General features: G+C 37.1%; 1 protein-coding gene across 2 annotated transcripts; it reads right to left on the bottom strand.

The window, feature by feature from the left end:
* Window positions 1–791: 791 nt before the first annotated feature.
* On the bottom strand, window positions 792–20,071 carry LOC105053515 (SAP-like protein BP-73). 2 transcript variants are annotated; one of them, XM_010934709.4, is made up of 2 exons: window positions 19,926–20,071; window positions 792–2,094 (listed from the first exon to the last, which is right to left on the bottom strand). In XM_010934709.4, exons 1-2 carry the CDS (start codon window positions 19,933–19,935, stop codon window positions 1,169–1,171), a joined length of 936 nt encoding a protein of 311 aa, XP_010933011.2. In that variant the 5' UTR covers window positions 19,936–20,071; the 3' UTR covers window positions 792–1,168. The 2 variants fall into 2 exon arrangements, with proteins under 2 accessions (XP_010933011.2, XP_010933013.2); XM_010934711.4 differs by having other exon boundaries at window positions 792–2,055; window positions 19,926–20,058.
* Between the last annotated feature and the right edge of the window lie 908 nt (window positions 20,072–20,979).

Here is a 20,979-nt window from a genome sequence, read left to right as displayed (position 1 = left end):
AACAAAACAGAGTCCCGCTATCAGAGTGCAGTAGCAGGATGGTAAAAAGGTTCCATAAGATGCTATTTAAAAATCAAGTTGCTGAATCCAATCATTTTAGGGCAAGAACTAGATGCAGCCAAGTTGTTGGGTTAACCCTCTTTACAAGGAGATGCAGCTTAGTGGAATAAACAATTTATAAGCATGGCCATGATTAGACTTCGTATCTTTTTATTGTGAAAAGTGGAAAAAAAAGCAAAGCAAGATACGGTTTAATCAGGGAATCCTTTTCTTGATTTTTTTTTCTTTTTTAAATAAAAGATTTCCTGCGCTGAAGATTTTGTGGAGGAAACCATAGCATCAACAGTTTTATGTTCTTGTTGGTGAAAGCAAGAAGAAAAATTTATCAAATTTGGGATGACTCATCTACAAGCTCACATTTTAGTTTTCAGCATCTCCAATTCACGAGATTTATGTGAAAAAGGATCAGTCTCATGAATCTAGTGTTTATTTCTAGAGATATATTTGTGAATTTAGTCTCATGATAGTATGTAGTTTACTATTAATCAGCGGTTCATGTGCAAACTAACAATCCACATAAGCCAGTAAAAGAAATATACAGCCCTCCAATTTGAGGGCTTGACATGGCTAATGAGCAGGAATCAAGCATGGGATGGTCTTGGGAGAAGAATGAGAATTTTTCCAACAGAGCTAGAGCACATACTTGAACCTAACCTCTGGAACAGAAACAGAGAAACTAGGAGTCAACAGCAACAAAACAAGGACTCTAATTACAAAAAACAGAGGACAGGTTATAAGTAATTTCCCCAACATAACCAGAACAATATGTCGAATTACTGCATTAGTACACAAAACGAAGCACCTCATCAATTTTAAAATTAAAGTGTAGGCAGTGCCAAAAAAAAAAAAAAAAAAAAAAAGAGAGAGTGGAGAGAAACCAGATACTGGCTGAGGGAATAAACAGTGATGCAGATGCCTGAAACAAAACATATGAAGAGCTGCAACTAAGATTAATATGACTACTCTGTCGATATGATCAAGCACCATCAACTACCTAAAACTTCCAGGAGTTCGCCTTTCTTCATCTTTGAATACCCCTTGATGCCTCGAGACTTTGCAAGGCCCTTCAACTCTGGCAGTTTCAAGGAGCCCAAGTCAGGATTCTCCTCTATCGCAGATGATTTGCTGGTCTCTTCAGAAGTTCCATCAGTGCAGATTGATCAACAAAATATACTTCATCAGGTCCGTCCAATGATATGGACTCTGGATCAGGAGCCAGCTGTGGCTCATTGTTTCCTGTCTTCCTCTCTTTTTCTTGAGATTTCAAAGATGAAGTGAAGCTGACATCCTCCTCAGCTGACAACACAGATTGGAACTTTACTCTAGGGACAGGAGATTTGCGTCTGAAATTTGATGCCGGCCTAGTAAAGGGAACTGGGTCTGGTTCACGAACGTCCTCTGACGTGATATTATTAGGGCCAAAAATATTTGAATTTTGCTCATCCTCAAATTGATTGCTTCTCTCCGGCTGGTCAAGATTAAAATCTTCTTCTCCACCACTCTTCTTCTTCTGGTCAACTGAATGCTTCCTTAATAACTTTAGAAGGGAATCGACGGTTCCCCTCTCTGCCTGCCCTTGTTGGGCAGCTTCAATCTTCTTCTCTTCCTTGATAGCTGCCCGCTCGCGTAGCTGGACTTGGACTTTTCTGAACAGCTCAACAATCTCCTTCTCCCTTCGTCCTGGAGTGGCAGTAGCCTGATACCTGGGATTGCTGACCAGAGAAAGCAGTGGCCCATTTTCAGAAGACGAAAGATTTGCTTCTTCAATGTTCTCAGAGTTTTCTTGATCTTGGAATTGCTTGATCTTGCCCCCGGAAGACCCCTTCCGTCGTCTTGAAAAATCTGGGCTCCTCCTTTGGTTATTAGAATTACAGACAAAGGACACCCTTCTTGGACCATAAACAGGGAAGGTCTTCAATAGGACATTAGTGCCCCGATAGAGTATGGGATCCCCGTTATGAAAATATGATGGAAAACTCATTCTTCCTGACATCCCTGAGCACGGAAGGCATTTCCCATCAGAGACTAGATAACCTGCATGAAAAGCAGTGCTCAGTTTACTCAGTAATATGCATATATGATTTGTTGTTAGCCATGTCTTGAGGAATAAAATATGTGAATCTATGCTTCTTCCCACAAGACCAAGTTACAAATGGATGGGCTGTGTCACAGTGGTCATTAGCCAAAAAAATAAAATAAAACACTCCACATAGTATTTAGATGCAAAAAAGTCATACCTTGTCTAGGAGACATTGGAGCTTAGTAGCCTTATTTTACAGTGGCATGAAGATATTGCTAACCTAATGGGCGGATATAGGCTCTCACAGGATTCACCCTGCAGCTAACCTGGAAGACCAACATGGAATTTCTAACTGCTAGGATGGGGTCATAATATATCTTTTGGTGGAGCATAAAGAACATGGAATTGTTCACTGTAGATCCCACATGACAAGATTCAGAGGTGCAATATATAGAATTACATTGTTAACCGGAGGATTTCAACTTGAGGCTTCCTCAAAAGTGTCATTAATGATTCCTTGGGTTCATAGCTAGAATGGTAAAAGGGAATCATAAGATGGGTATCGCAGCCATAACAGAAGTTAGGATAATGTCACGGTTCAAAAGTCGAGGTAACAAGATTTTAAATCCCGTAGGAAGGCTGTCCCAATTTTTTCATAGAACAGAATGTGCGCCATTCCACCCCATCCCGACACTTAGAACAAGAGATGTCCTAAAACATCCCAATCGGAATGCGAAGATGATGGTAGGACGGTTTTATCTCAACATATGGGATAGTGCCCATCTCGATGTCTCGCAGGACGTCCCCCAGGACCTGAATCCTTGAGGTAAGAGTCCTATAAAGCTTCATATGATGCTAACTTAATGACACACAAGGTCTTTGTCAGACAGGCTTCTCACATGATAAAGTATTCTCAATGAAGATAATGACCTACTAGTACTTCTATGTATCAGAATGCTATGAGCATAAGTCAAATTTCCCTATTGTAATATATGACATATACCTATACAAAAGCAAGTGTAGTATCAAGCCGAGTTGCTAACAATGACCGACAAGATTCACCATACCAGTTAGTACCATACCATACCAAGCATACTATATTGTACCGATATGCAGTCTTGTATTATAGCAACACTTGATATCTCGCTATCCCATACCGTATCATATATAGATACTATAATAGAATAGTATCAGTATAGGGCCCAATACTGAGATAGCAAACATTGGTGACCCATCAATTGCACAGTTGGGGCAACCAGTCTTTTAGGAGTGCATGGTCGGTAACCTTGGACAACTATAGACATGGTATGGTTACCTCCAATAATACTATTATATCATACTATATTTATATAATTATTATACTATTATATATAGTATAGTCATATATCATATTATAGTTATATATCATATTAATTATGATATAACATAATTTCATATCATAACATGTAACATAATAATGTGATATGACATAATGATAAAATACAACATAATTTAATAACACAATATATACACAATACTATAACATATTATATTATAGTATATAATTCATAATATAATATAATATCAATCCATATAATTATTACCTGACAATAACTATAAAATAATAATTGTTATTTTTTATATATTCATACTCAACTATTAATTATATTTATATATAATCACAGTAGTATTATCATCATATGATTATTGGAGAGAAAGGGAGGTGATGTAAACCTTTAACTCTGCAACTATAGCATGCAACTTGAGATGCAGCAGTTTGTGGCTGCATCTCAGGATGCAGGGAAAGAGCCTGAGGGGGCAACTCAGTTTCCTAAATCTAGTCGATATATAGGCAATCAAACACCTGCATCTTTCCACCTGCGAATGGGATGCAACACATCGAAGACCTAGATGCAGGCAACCAAAATGTCTTACAAGTCGAAAGCACTTTAGATAACAATGGCACACCAGCTGTTTGATGAAATGCTTTGCCAGACATAACAACATGATAACCATGGGAACTCAGAACAGATTGTAGTACTTAACATTGATACAATATAAATATTTGGCTTATTTGGAGGAAGGAACCATCATCAATTCATTTGAATATTAGGTTATTCTATCTACATATCGGTTATCAAACTGTTAACAAGGGAAAGGATTTTAGGCACATCCAGTGGGCATAAAGTAGGACAAAGGCTTGAATCGTTATGCCTGGAAAACAGCCTTCCAGAACAGGCAAAACCAGGAATAATTATGCTGCTGCTTCTAACAAGTACAACTATTCCAAGGTGGAGTTGTCATAAGCTATCCCTTGGCACATAGGCATTGCTTTGCCTACTTTTTACTTTTTACGAGTGACTCTAAAAAAATAAACCAAACAAAAAAATTAGAATAAGTTGTACTTGTAATATAACTATGCCATGGGCATAATTTTTACTATTCCCATTTTTCTTAGTTCTTGTAATAACGCATCCCTAGATTCTGATATATATTATCGATATAGTGCTCATTGAATACCTCAAAAATGAGAATTCTAAGTATTTCGCCAAAGAGGTTAAGGGTAGAGGATTTGGTGACTGGTGGAGGTCGAAGTGGAGAGAGATAGTAAGAAGGGAGTTAATGGCCATGAGAGGAAGCGTAGGGGTGAGGAGATTAGAGCGAAGGTACAAGTGGAGGTGTGGAGAGCAAAAAGACTCATTGCTAACCATTCCTACTTATCATGCCAATGCTCCCCAAGGCAACATATCATTGCTGCCCGCCATGAGAGGAAATAAAAAGTAACACAAAAGCTATTCTCTAACAGGGAACCGGAGATGGATTCACTTGTAAACCAAGATCGAATATATATATTATAGGACTAATGCTATGTTGCACCACTATATTCACTATCAAGTTCTTCATATAACATGGCGGCAGCGAACTAGTGCAAGTCATGAGAGATTGGTGTCATTGACATTTTTGCATCTTCCATTAGGTGCTACAGCAATGCCATGTCAGATGGGAATAGAGCAGTGACTATAATGGTGCAATAAAGTTACACGTAACTGCATGCAAACCCTATCATCACTTGAAATTCTGAATGTGAAACCCTCGCTAGTGGAGTTCTTCATGTTGTCATTTGAAGCAACAAATATTTTCCATCATCTGGTTAAGCACTCACCTTAAACATGAAATGTACAAAATATCTTAAATTTAGTGAGTGAATTCGCATATGAGCAAATAATGTTCTTGATTTGACCACATGACATCAAATGAAAACCACATTTCCAATGTTATCTCCATAGCAACACACTAAATTGGATAGTTAAAAAGTCTCATCTAAAAGTTGGTAATGAAAGATAACTGGATGGTCGTTGAGGTTATCTAGTGGAAGAGAGGGTTGACAACAATAACAGCAACAACCTTAAGAATGATGCAGAAACAAAAATTACAATGACAACAAAGTTGATTGGCATGTTGGCTAGGCACGATCAGTTTGGTATATTGGGTTTGATATTGAAATTGCCTAGACCAAGTGAAAAAAGACGAAATGGGATGACAGGCATAATAGTGAAGATTGTGGCATGAAAACGAAAAGAGAACTTCGAACAAATTGTTTCTACTGAAGTTTAGTCCTAAACTTTATTTTTAGTCAACAGACTAAAATGAATTACTGGCCTAGATAAATCATTCAATCTATGCAACAGATTTTCATGTTTAATCTGTTAAATTAATGAACTCAACCTCAAATCGAAACTTTGAAAAACCAATGGATCGCCTTAGCCCAAGTGCCATATGATGAGGCTATCATCCTCAACTTTTCTTTGTTTCGTAAGGTTGCAAAGCAAACTCGCTATGCAGGTAGTCAAGGTACTACATAGTGCTTCAATGGTGTCTAGCCACTTAAAGTGGGTCCTGTGCAATTCTTATTCAACAAAGATAGATAAATTTATAATAATAGCTAAAAGAATCAAAATTTGAAATAGCTCAATAAAAATTATGGAAAGAAAGGAAAAAGAAAAAATATAAAAGAGGTAGGTTGCAACATATTCAGGCTTCGCCTTACATGAGTCACTTAGGCAGCCACCATGCAAGCAATCTACATACAAAGACAGCCTAGATCCTATGTGAAGTGGTCAAGAGACCATGTATGCATATGGGGACAGTGTTGCTTCATCCTCATCTCTCTTTCCTAAACTCGTCTTAATATTGTGATCATCAACTTCAAGGAGGAAAAGATTGACCTCTTGTCTCTCAAATAAACATCATGCCCTAACAACAAGCAGCAATCTAAGTTAGCCCCAAACTGAGGTTGCAGTAACCATCTTGAAAGTGTTGAAACAAAGAGTCACAAAATAGGATAACCAAATTCCTTGTGGTAAATATTCATCTTCGCTCATCGATTGAAATATAATCTGCAGTTTAGCAAAAGATATCATTCTATTTTTCAAGCTGAAACTTCATTATATATCCACCCATCACATAACCTATTTCCCTTTATCCAGCCAAGCCACTCACATTAGACCCAATCCCCTACCAAATTAACCAGGTTAGGGATGGCAATTGGTAGGGTACCCACAAAATTTTCCCTACCCTTATCCAAACCCATTTAAAATCTTACCACCCAAATGCATCCCAAACCCAATTACAAAATTATCCAAAAATCCAAACCTATCCCATTAAAAAAATGGAAACCCGGCAGGTACCTGATGAATACTTAATTAAGTCGCTAGAGACACTAGATATTGTAATAATTGATGTTATTTTATTAAATTTGATGCTCTCGAATCTATTTTGCAGTAATTGGAGTTTGGTTCATATGACTCAAATTAGACTCAAATTGGATCAGACTTGAGTGAACCAGGCAACCAGCTCTATTCCAGTGTGAACACGACTTAAAGATCAATGGAGGAGAATCAATATGAAGATTCAAGGTCCTTATTCACCTCCCACCTCTCTTTTCATGAAATCCTAACCTCCCCACTCTATAAATAGAACCCAAAGCCTCTATCTTCTTCAATGAAGTCAACCCTAAGTTCTCTTCAAGCTTCTCTTTCTCTCTCCTCTTCTTCTTCATAAGTCTAGGGGAGGTACTAACCCTAGCACGACACCATATTCCTCCACAGATCCTTTTCCACATCCCATCAAATCTAGAAGAGGTCCTAATCCTAGTGCCGCTACCCTTTCTCTTCTACATATCGCTTCCATCTATCTTTTTTCTTAGAGTTCCTAGACCAAGCCTTCCACTATCCTGCCGCTGTCTGCATGGAGAAAAATGAAGGATTACACATCCACCATCGGACGCAGCAAAAGATCAACTTGGTTTAGTTATCTTGTATCGCAATTTTATTTCTTTTCTTTATGTACGCTTCTTTATTTGATTAATGAAAATAATTTTATTATAATTTTCATACTTCTTTCTTAGTTTCTTACGATCTATTATTCTTTTTTTTCATTTTCGAAACAATCAACTAAGATCCCTGCGGATACGATCTCGACTCACCTATCTACATAGTAGTGAGTAGGGTTAATTTTGGTGTGCTATGACACGCATCAAATTTTGGCGCCATTGCCAGGATCTTGACGGATTGTTTTAAAAAAAATCAAAAAAAAATTGAAAAAAATAATAAAAAAATATTTTACTGTTTTTGATTTTTATTTCTTACTTTAGATTGCTTGACTGCGTTATATGCTTTACTGCTTTATATTTCTAGTTGATTATTTCCTTCTCTTGTACTCTTGCTTTCCATACTTTACTTTGCTGATTAATAGTTTGCCTTTTATTGTTAGTTAATTTATTTTAATTACTTAATTACTTCTATTTATTTTTTTTAAAAAATTTCTGCCTCATATTGCTTTTCGTATATGGTAGATTTACTATTTTATATCTAATTTCTTTATTTGCATGCATAGAAAAATTTTCTACTTTCTATAGCCTGTGATCTACTGCTTTCTTTAGGTTAGAATAATTTACTGCTTTATATAATTAGTGATTTCTACTTCCTAAGTAGATTAGATTCTTTGCCTTTTATTTAGATTACGTAGTTACCTTTTATTCTTAACTGTGAGATTACTTTATTTGCATAGTGAGTAGTTACCTTATTTATTATTCCCATTATTCCAAGTGATTTACTGCTTTCCATAGCTTAGAATAATTTATTGTCCTAAAAGTAGATTTGATTTGTTGCTTTATTTGTAGGCTATCTACTTGTCTTTTAATCTTAGCATTATTTACTTTCTATTTAATTAAATTTACTAGATCTTCTCATACCTAATTAACCTAATTTAAAACTTACTTCTTATTCTTCTTGCTTAAAGATAATATAATATAAAAAGAATACAAAGACACCATATAACACTTGACTAATATAAATAAACCAATTAAATCTTAAAAGCTACTTAACATGTTTGGAACTTTTTCTTTTTGCATTGCATATTTTCATAAAAAATCTTAAGGGCAAAACCCTAATTAACATAAGGTGGGATTTCATCACCCTTTCTTGGCCCACAAACCACCATTTTGCAATTCATTGACCTAAACCTCTAATTTAAAATCGATTAGACGTTGACCCTTAAGGATCCTCGAGCTCAGTAGGACAAGGAACCCTAAAAGTTGAATCGGATTCAGTTTAGTCAGTTTAACTGGTGTCTAGGAAAGTAGTTCAGGGATTACGTCTCGAAGGAAAGGTGGTTCATTAATTATTTCGTTCGCTTACCTGGCTAACGCAGTTGGTGTCTAAGAAAAGCAACGGGGAGACCCCCACCAACCTTACACTTATCTGGTCAGTTGAGCGGCTAGTCTGCTACTTGGAGTGCTTGAAGGTGACCTTGACAGTTAGGAGCTGTCTAGATCTAGGATAACCATAGATAGGATTGATTGAACCACTTGATTGTTAACTAAAAACATCATATCTAATTAATTCTTCTCTATCTTCTTAGCATTAGAACTCCTTAGGTTCTCTTCTTTAGAACTCTTTTTCCTCCTTTTCTCCTCTTTCTTTCAAAAAAGAAAAAAAAATTGTTAAATTAAAACTCGATGAGATCTTTTGGGTGCATGCTAAGACGTCGATCATTACAACCTGATTTACACCCATTAGACCTAGAGCTAGAAAGAACGATTCGAATAAACCAAATCAAAACTATGAATCCAAAACAAGAGACTGATCCACCACGATAATTGAGGGAGTATTTTACTCCCTCATCTTACACCTACTCGCCATGTATCCAGCCTCCTCCTGTGGAGGCGCACAATACGAAATCAAGTCTAGTATTATTCAAATGCTACCATCATTCTATGGACTGACGAATGAGGATCCGTATAAACACTTGGACGAATTTTTTAGATATGCTCCACAGTAAAAATCAAAACTTCTCCGATGATGCCCTCAGGTTAAAACTGTTCCTTTTTCACTTAAGGAAAAGCCAAGCATTGATTAAACTCCTAGATTCCATAATCATTTCAACTTGGGACCATCTTCAGAGAGAATTCCTTAAAAATACTTTTCAATAGAAAAACAAATCAAATTAAAAAAGCCATCACTAGTTTTTTCCAATTGGATGGTGAACTTTTTCATGAACATGGAAAAGGTTAAGAGACCTTATTCGTAAATGCCCCACCACGCTGTCCCCAAATGGCAACTTGTTCAGTGTTTCTATGATGGTCTATCGGAGAAACACGATAAATGATCGATGCATCGTGTGGTGGGACATTCATGCTAAAGAGTGAGGATGAGGCTTGGCAGCTCTTTGAAACACTTAGTGAAAACTCCTGCATCACATGTCTGCCACCTCTCGAGAACAACCCATGTCTCAACAAAAAAGAGATGGAATCTATCAGATTGAAAATGTTATGGATATCCACAGTAAGGTAGATGAGTTATCCCAAAAATTAGACCGTCTTCTGAATACTGGACACTCTCTGATTCTACCTAACCCAGTCCAAGATGTTTGTGCATTGTGTGCAAGCCCGACTATTTTGTTAGTGAATGCCAACCGCACCTCAATTTTCTGAGTTTGTACATGAGAGGTCCAGCAAGCTCAAACCCAACAAGCTCGTAGACAGGAAATGATCCATACTCAAACATGTATAACCCCGCTAGAGAAACCCAAATTTTTCTGGAGACCACAGCCAGTGGTTGGCCTACTGACTAACTAACTATCAGACCCAACATATAGGCATGGACCGTACCATCAGTTTCAAAATGCTCTTCAACCATCTACCACTGGTCATAATTCAGCTTTTGAGAAAAAAATTTTAAAAGCGCTAGAACGATTAGAAGTCAACACCCAACCTTTAACTCCCACACGCAATCCATTGCTAAGCTAGAGTCCCAAATAGGTCAACTAGCAACGCATTCAATAGAGGGAAGAAAAAAATTACCTAGCCAATCTGAGAGCAACCCGAGAGGCAATTCATGGCTGAGAGCTCCAATGCTCCAGAAACTTTTTTGAACACGCCAAATCAATCATGACTCTTAAAAGTGGAAAGATCATTGAACATACGAGTAAAACAATGAGACCAACCCTAGACCTCAGACAAAGCCCGAATCACCTAAGAGCAAGGAGGACACAAAAATAGAGAATGGACCAACTACACCAGAATCACCTTACTTGCCTAAAACCCATTTTCGAGTGCCCTAAAAGCCCCTACTCCAGTGGATAAGAAGGGAGGAAGACTTAATGAGATGTTGGAATTATTTAAGCAAGTCCAAATTAATCTCCCCCTTCTAGATGCAATCAAACAGGTCCCAGCTTATGCAAAATTTTTGAAGAAATTGTACACCCAGAAACGTAAATCACGATCAAACTTTCAAAGAAAGTATGCCTAACCGAATAAGCTAGCTCTATCTTCCAACATGCTACCCTCCAAAGCTTAAAGATCCAGGTGCACCTACCAATTCTTGCATTATAGGGGACTTTCACATAGAACAAGCTCTCCTGGACCTAAGGGCCAGTGTGAACCTTTTACCTAGCTCGGTATATGAACTTTTTGGATTCGGAGAACTGAAACCCACATCGTCACTCTACAGTTAGCTGATAGATCAATTAAGACACCACGTGGATGATCGAGGATGTTTTGGTCAAGTAGATGAGTTTTATTTTTCAGTTGATTTTCTATTCCTTGACATGGAACTGAATGGCAATCCAAGCAAATTCTCATTATCTTAGGCAGATCCTTCCTAGCTACGGCAAACGCGTGCATCAATTGTAGGACAGGAGTCATGGATGTATAATTTGGGAATAAGAAACTGAGACTGATGTATTCAGTGCATCCAGGGACCATCAACGGATAGTTGCTTCGAGATAGATACATTTGAGGACATTATAGAGGAAGCAACATCAACGATTTTTGCACATGATTTTCTAGACACCCATTTGACGTACTTTAGAGTGTGATATGGAGGGAGGTAGCGAAGAAGTAAACATTCTAGTTGATACATCAAATGATGAAACTACTCCCCTTGGACAATCAAGTACGAACCATTGCCTGCATTAACCAATACACCCATAGCTCCGTCATTAGAATCACCGCCTATGCTAGAATTAAAGCCACTTCCACCGCACTCAAGTATGCATTCCTAGGACCTAATGACACTCTCCAATGATCATTGCATCAGACTTGACCTCAGATCAGGAAGCACAATTGGTTGATGTTCTGAAAGAAAACAAAGAGGCTATCGACTGGTCTATTGCCGATTTAAAAGAATTGACCCCTCCATCTGTATGCACCACATTCATTTCGAGACAGATGCCAAACCCCATCGAGATATGCAGAGGAGACTGAACCCAAACATGCGAGAAGTAGTGAAGAAAAGGTGGTAAAATGTTAGATGCTGGAATCATCTACCCCATATCCGACAGTAAATGGATTAGCCCTATCCAAGTAATACCTAAGAAATCAGGTATTACTGTGGTGGAGAATGAAGAAGGTGAATTATTTCCCACTCGCACACCATCTAGCTGGCGAGTATGCATTGACTATAGGAAACTAAACGCTGTTACTAGGAAGGACCATTTTTCATTATCCTTCATCGACCAAATCTAGAACGGCTAACGATCAATATTTTTCTTATTTTTTAGATGGTTATTCAGGGTACAATCACATACCTGTATTTTTGGATTACCAAAGAAAACCACCTTCACTTGCCCCTATGGTACTTTCGCTTTTCGACGTATACCGTTCGGGCTCTGCAATGCATCTGCTACATTTCAACGGTGCATTTTGACCATTTTTTCGGATATGGTGGATAAATATCTTGAAGTTTTCATGGATGATTTCTCCATGTTTGGAACCACTTTGAGGATTGTCTTCATAACCTCTCCAAAGCCCTTAAGCGCTGCACAGAAACAAATCTGATTTTAAGTTGAGAAAAGAGCCATTTTATGTTCGGAAAGGAATCATATTGGGACATATTATTTCTGAAAGGAGGATTGAGGTAGACAAAGCCAAAATCGAGGTCATTTCAAAACTACCACCCCCCACTTCGATTCGACAAATACGATCCTTCCTAGGTCACGCTGGATTTTACAGATGCTTCATTAAAGATTTAAGCAAAATATCGAGACCCTTGTGCAATCTGCTAGCCAAAGACATCCATTTGTTTTTAATGAAGAATATCTACAAGCCTTCCACACATTACGAGCAGTCCTGACAACAGCACCCATAATAAAACTCCCTGATTGATCCTTCCCATTTGAAATCATGTGTGATGCTTCTGATTTCGCAATAGGACCGTCTTAGATCAAAGAATCAATAAGGAGTCACATGTGATCTATTACGCTAGCAAAACTCTATCCGATGCCCAATTGAACTACACCACGACAGAAAAGAGCTACTAGCGGTGGTATTCCCCTTGATAAATTTCGTTCATATCTGTTAGGATCTAAGGTTCTAGTATATTCTGATCACGCAGCTCTGAAACATCTGCTCTCAAAGAAAGATACTAAACCACGATTGATCAGATGGATCCTTCTGCTTCAAGAATTTGATCTAAAATCCGAGACAAGAAGGATTCAAAAATATGGTCGTGATCATATTTCTAGAATCTTAGTTGATCATACGATGAGTACAGATGAAGTTAAGAAGAAATTCCTGACGAACAACTTTTTGCAACTTCTCTGACAAAATCCTATGATTTGCCCACATCGTTAACTATTTGGCAATAGGGCAAGTTCCTCTTCATTGGACAAAACAGGAGAAGATCGATTCTTCTCACAGGTCAAACATTATTATTGGGAGAAACCCGAATTGTTCAAACATTGTCCTGACCAAGTGATTCGACCTGTGTGAGAGTGAGTATCAAAGTATACTTACCTTTTGTCACTCTCATGCATGCGGGGGATATTTCAGTGAGAAGAGAACGACCGCCAAAGTATTACAAAGTGGGTTTTACTGGCCGACATTGTTTAAGAATGCACATAAATTTTGCCTTGAGTGCTTACTGTCAGCAGATGAGGAACATTTCTAGAAAAAATATGATGCCCATATCTCCCATTTTAGTCGTGAAAGTTTTTGATGTTTGGGAATCGATTTTATGGCCCCTTTCCTCCATCCTATGGATACGAATATATTTTGGTTGCGGTAGATTACGTATCTAAATGGATTGAGGCTATGGCAACCAGGACGAATGATCACAAGGTGGTAATCAAATTCATTCAACAGAACATCTTAAGTCGATTCGGTTGCCAAGGACCATTATTAGTGACGGAGGTGCACACTTCACGAATAGGCACTTTGAAAGTTTAATAAAAAATACGGAATCACTCACAAAGTTGCCACACCATACCACCCCCAACTAGTGGCCAAGTGAAAGTCTCAATAGGGAGATCAAACGAATTCTCGAGAAGACGGTTAGGCCTGATCGAAAAGATTGGTCTGGACGATTAGACGATGCATTATGGGCCTACCGTACTGCATACAGATCCCGATAGGAATATCTCCTTACCGGCTCGTTTTTGAAAAAGCCTGCCATCTGTCGGTAGAGCTAGAAACCGTGTATTTTGGGCTATAAAGCAATTCAATTTTAACATGAAAAATGTAAGTAGTAATAGGAGATTACAATTGAACGAATTAAAAGAGCTACGCAATGAAGCATACGAGAGTTCACGAATTTATAAGACTCGAACTAAGGCTTATCATGATAAATACATTTCACGAAAAATATTCGAACCTAATCAAAAAGTATGGCTTTATATTCGAGGTTACGACTATTCCTGGAAAACTCCTTCACGTTAGGATGGACCATATATCGTAACTCAGTATCCCTCATGGAGCAATTGAAATCAAAGATCCTAAACAGAAAACACCTTCAAAGTAAATGGCCAACGATTGAAACATTGCAAGTTGACTCAATTGAATTGCAGGATCCAGTCTATAATGAAACTTTGGCTTGATCTGACTGAAGATCTTAAACTTAGCGCTTGTTGGGAGGCAACCCAATATTTTATTTTTCAGTTATCCAGTTTCTTTTTATTTTGTAGGAATTTCTGAGAAAGATAATTGCCAAGTAGGGGCGGAGCACCACGATCAATGGAGTCAAGAACATACCATGCCCAGCAATGAAGGACTTTCAATCAAGATAACACATATCGAACTCAAGTAGTGTTCTTTCTTGTTACATTCTATTTTAGCTTTATTATGATTCTCTTCTTTCATTGGGGACAATGAAAATTAAATTGGGGGAGAATAACTAATTTAATTAAGCCCTCGAGTATGGTAAAAATAATTAGTTTTGTGTATCTAAATTTTATCTTGATTTGAAGTTAACTAGGCACCTAATCAATGAGTGGTTAACGGTCTAGATAATTTTAAAGATATTGAGGAAGAAATTATTAAGGATGTCCAATTAATAAGAAATTTAGATCAGACTAAATTTTGGAGTGATTCTAGAACCTTCTTCCCACAATCTCAATGAAGAGTCTGCTTTATGGGGTATGGATGGAAAGTCGAGGTATGCAAAAAAATCTTTTTATTACAAAAAAAAGATAAAATAAAAAAAAATTTAGCATTTCTCACTAAGTAACCGGACCCCTTCGCCTAAGTAAGCGTTGTTGTTCGCGTCAAAAAGTGAGAATATGAAGAAACTTCTTGTATAGTCAGTTTTTAACTCGTAGCATTTTTTATTCGAATCAGTAAGTATGAGAAGTGTTTTACACCTAATGCCCTAAAGCCAACTGGTTTGAGAGTCATTGGCCTAAAGCTCGCTACAAGAGTCAATTAGAAAGCTTAAGCGGTTAGGACATTGCACTGACTGTACATGTAAATATTTTATAAAAAAAAAAAAAGAAAGAATAAGGATACTAAATTGTAAAAAGACAATAAACCCTGCTCACATCAAGTTAGAGGACTTAAAAATAGAGTGGAAAGTTGGTGAAAGAAGATCTTTAGAAATTTTTATGGCTAATACTCAACATTAATTGGGTCAAATTGATAATCCAATGAAGTACCTCATTAATGGTCTAGCCGGATATCCACTACAGTTAGGAATGTCTAAAATAACTTTCGATTCAAGGATAATTTGGTACACAATGCTAATGTATCTATTTTACTCGAGGACGAGTAAAAGTTCAAGTTGGAGGGTATGATGAATACTTAATTTAAGTCGCTAGAAACACTACATATTGTAATAATTGATGTTATTTTATTAAAATTTGATGCTCTCAGTCTATTTTGCAGGTAATTGAGAGTTTGGGTTCATATGACTCAAATTAGACTCAAATTGGATCAGACTTGAGTGAACTAGACAACCAGCTCTATTCCAGTATGAATACGACTTAAAGATCAACGGAGAAGAATCAATATGAAGATCCAAAGATCCTTATTCACGCTTCCACTTCTTTTTCATGAAATCCTAGCCTCCCCACTCTATAAATAGAACCCCAAGGCCTCCATCTTCTTCAATGAAACCAACTCTAAGTTCTTTCAAGCTTTTCTTTTCTCTTTCCCTCTTCTTCTTCTCCATAAGTCTAGGGAAGTACTAACCCTAGCACGACACCATATTCCTCCACAGATCTCTTTTCTACATCCGCTACCATTTTTCTTCTACATACTCGCTTCCATCAACCTTTCTTCCTTGAAAAATCAAGCCTTTCAGCCATCCTGTCACTGTCTGCATGGAGAAAGACGAAGGATTCAAGAAGACACATCCACCATCGAACGCAGCAAGAAAATCAACTTGATTTATTTGTCTTGTATCGCAATTTTATTTTTTTCTTTATGTACGCTTCTTTATTTAATTAATGAAAAGTAATTTTATTATAATTTTCATACTTCTTTCTTAATTTCTTACATCTATTTTTTTTTTTTGCATTTTCGAAACAATCAACTAAGATCCCTGCGGATACGATTCCGACTCACCCTATCTACATAGTAGTGAGTAGGGTTAATTTTGGTGTGTATGACACGCATAAGTACCCAAACCCGCCTGATTAACCTTTATTCAAGTCAGGTTATTTGGGTACCAGAACTCACCCAATCAACCCAAACCTGCCTAATTAATTCAAACATCATATAAAATTAAAATCTAGAACTAGCAATTTACTATGGATTATCAAAAGACAATAAATCCAAAAAAGCAATGCTTCAATACCTAGAAAAATGATGATATGGACATGATAAATTCCTTTTAACCTAACAGCAGATGAATATCAAATATCCAGAGAAAAAAATGACAAAGAAAGATTTCTATTGGCCCAATCATAGATTATTGACCATATCAATCAAAATTGGTTTCTCTAATTCCGAGCATGATTCCTATCCATCCTTTCAAAACAATTAGACCACCTCCTATCGCAACAAAGCTAATGTTCAAAAAGGAAAAGGACATGTTAAACCATGAGCCTTGAGTCTTTGTCTCTCTCATTCTATGGTGGCCAGAGCAAGCTACCATGACACACATTTGGCCCTTGGAGTTGAATAGCGTGAGAAAGGCCTTGTTCATGCATCCACATGATAGTTCAGAAAGGTGGAACTTAGCCTAGTGCAAGTTTCACAACATGGATTTGGTATCATATTCATATTATCATGAGAACAGAACTCCATAAATTGAAAATTTTGTAGCCAATGAAGAATCCTTTCGATCAAAAATCCTCAAACCCTACAAAATATCATGCTTCTACCATGATTAATCTCTCAACACCTCAAGGGACCAACTTACACCACTGCAACTCACACAAAACCCCATATGCTCCAAAAAAAAAAAAAAGAAAAACCCAACTGGAACCGAAGAAACCCCTCCGATCTCCCTCAGGTGCTCTCCTTCCCTACGTATCTCCCAAAAAGAGAATGACATGAAAAGAAAAAGAAGCAAAAAAAAAAAATGATCAATCTATGTGGAAAAAAAGTCGTACCTTTTAATTTTTTCCATCTTTCCTTTGTTTTCATTGATTTTTCCTATGTTTTCCTCTGGTTTTTCCTTTATTTTTTCTATCCTCAGTAGTCTCATTCCTGTGAGAGGCTTGGAGCGGCCGACTAGGAAGCTTTGATGATGGCTAGGGTTTTGTGTTGGTATTTATATATAATAGTTTTTTTTTTTTTTTGGCAAGAATTTATAGATGAGTTTAAGGGCATAAATAATCTGTCAATCAATTTAAAAACAGCTGCAAATTATGGCTTATTGCTTAAGGTAGGGGTTAGACCATCAGAAAGATGAGGAGTTCAAATGCTCTCATCCTCCTATAATATATACATTTTTATAAAAATTTATAATATTATATGTGTGTGTGCGGGTGTGTGTGTGCCTGTGTGTATTCAGATTCAGATAGCAGATACTGTGTTTGGAATGGGTTGGATAACCCAAAAACCCACTGCCCAAGATATTCAATTTCATGTTCAAATAACTGTGATGGACACTACAGCTTTGAAATAGGCATCTACCATGATGAAAATCGGGACATTGCTTGCCGACATGTTAATCCACTAGCTAATTTAAGATATTCCATATATTTGATATTCAACATCAGTACCTAAGCAAATGTCGGCAACTGTTCATTGTTTCAAGCAACGACATGGAAAGGCAACATGCACACAAGCATGTACATATGCATGTGCATGCACAAGCACCACACAAACATATATGCACACACACAAACAAACACATATACATATGAGTCAACATGGACTGATCTGATAAACTTTTAGATATCACTAATATAACCTTTTAAAAGTGATGAACCAATAGCAAACATATATCCTAACCTGATGTCCTTTCAGATATGCAATCAATGAAGATTTTCCATAATGTTGGTGTGATGGTGAAGGAATTCCATTAAAAATACAATTCAAGGTTTTATATGACTCACTGCACACATCAACTCCCAATTAACCTTGATTCATTAAATTTATTGATCAACATTTGAAATATGCCTTCAATTCTCAAAAAATCGTTCCATTAACTGGTCCTTGGTTGCCTCATTGAAACATGATCTCAATGAGTTGTAACTATAACACAACTAGACTAGTAAATTGAAGGAGATTATGTACGTTTAGCTAAAGCACATCTCTCTCCAAAAGCTTCTGAACAAAGGCAAATGCAAAGTGATCAAGAACTTTGTAGGAGGTGGCAATTAAGTTTTCTCATTGGACAAAATAATAAAAGTGGTACTTGTTGGTGGAGAAATCCTAACTTAGAGTATCAATATAGAAGGATACGACAAGACCATTGTGGTAAACATAACAAAAGAATAGTAATCCTGCTATAGTTACTACTTCAATATTTACACACACACACAAAAGAGAGCTGGACTTGGCTATAGTCGAGTGGATCTCCATTCAGATCCGATCATATCATGGTTGGGTGAGCAAAAATCGTACGATCTGAAGACCTCTAACCTATGCATGAAGTGGTCAAGAAAACATTATTGTCTCATGTTATTTCAACTGTCCAATATTTTAACCACTTGATACAAAGGCTAAAGGTATCCATATCATATGATATTTGGTGCATAAGCAATTTAAATGTACTACATCACATCCAACGATTCAGATCACCAATGTTAGACCACCATTGTCCGATCTAGACCAGATTGGATTTGAATGGAGATCCACTCGAATGTAATCGAGTCTAGCCCTCTCCCTATACATACATATACATGTATACATGCATGCATACCTACATGTATGTATGTATCCTGCAGACTTGTTGAAGTTATCATGGACATTGAGTAGGTCTGTCTCTACTTCATCCTCTAGACGACCAATGGTGATTACTCTATGTTGTCACCTATACAATTGACAGAAAAAGAACTAAGCGGAAGAATTTGGAAAGCAAGGTCCAATCTTATGTTTGGTGAACCCATCCCATACCTTCCCCCGCTCCTATCCTGCCACGAAGAGTTCTTCTTCTTCATACAGGGCATACAATGATTTGGTCCAAATTCTCCTCTTGATGCATCTTTGACATCGACCACTTGCCGTATCTCTATTATTGTTCTCAAGATTGTCATAGTCCATTCCACACAAACTCAGGTCTTGGGTCGTGGTGAATGCAAAACAGTGGCAGACCAACTATTTGCTAAAATGTCTGAGAAGCAACGACGGCTTCCAATAATGAGTTATTAAAAAAACAGCAGATCATCGTTTGATGAAATGCTCCACAAGTCATAACAACTTATTATAACAATGGAGAATGAAATAATGCACTGGTTAATTCGGAGGAAGGAGCTGTCATTCAACTCCTGTCAGCATGGGTGCTTCGATTTACTTGCGAAGAAAGCGAAGTGTTTATTCTACGTACTGAAAACCTGACGAAAAATATTTGGGAATACGGTATTCAACACATATTACCTACACATTGCATACTGATTAATACTCCAACAAAGAGCAAATTTTGGAGAGGGGTGAGGATAGAGGGGCGTGTGTGGAAGAGAGAGAGAAAGAATGACTCACCGCCAAGCATTCCGTCCTTTTTGCCGACGCTCGTTGGCACCGCCGCCGCTGCCGTGCCGCTACACCGCCGTGAGAGTGAAGAACGCTAGGGCTTAGTCCCTCCAACAGGTAGGATGGTAACGGGTATGGTACCTGCAAAATTTGCCTTACCCGTATCCGAATCCGTTTAAAATCTTACCACCCGAATCCGTCTCAAACCTTACGAAAAACGAAGAATCCCGAATCCGTCCCATTTAAAATTGATATACCTGGGTACCCATGGCCGCCTGATTAACCCTATTCATATTAATATCATCATGTGAATAGAACTCATTAATTGAAAATTTTGTAGCCAAGAAAATCCTTCACAGCTCGCACAAAATCCAATATGCCCGAGAGGAAATTCTGATCAAAACCTAAGAAAAAAAGCTGATCATGAATCAACTTCGAATCTAAACTTATTTATTTTTAATCGAACCTCGATCGGATTTACGTAAAATTTGATATTTTCTGAGCTCAAACTCAGCTCATGATTAGATCCACTAAGAACCCCTCCGATCTCCCTCATGTGCTCGCTTTCATAGATCTCTAAAAACAGAAAATGAAATGGAAAGGAAACGCAAAGAAAGAAAAAAAAAAAAAGGTTTTATCTTTCGATTTTTTTCCTCTTTCCTTTGTTCCGTTCATTTTTCTTATGTTTTCCCCTGATTTTTCATCTTCAATAATCTCAATCAAGTAGAAACTTAGATGATGGCTAGCGCTTTGTATTGATGTTTATACATAAGAGTTTAAATAATATAAGAGATTTTTGTATATACCTTCCAAATATTAGATTTTACATGAATATCCTCCCAAAGTTAATGTTTACATATATATCCTTCTAAAATATTTATTTTGTATGTTTACTTTTTTTTTTATTCTTTTTGTTGTATATGTACCCACTCTAATTAACACCATTAAAAAATTAATTGATTTAAATTGAAATGACCGAAATACCCTTAATGGGTAGATATGCAATATTTTTTTTTAAAGGTATACATGCAAATAGCAACTTAGCGAAGATATTTATGTAATT

This window comes from Elaeis guineensis, chromosome 11, assembly GCF_000442705.2.
Source record: "Elaeis guineensis isolate ETL-2024a chromosome 11, EG11, whole genome shotgun sequence".
Taxonomy (NCBI): Eukaryota; Viridiplantae; Streptophyta; class Magnoliopsida; order Arecales; family Arecaceae; genus Elaeis; species Elaeis guineensis.
Note: the sequence above shows the minus strand (reverse complement) of the source record. Positions and strands in the feature narration are given on the sequence as shown.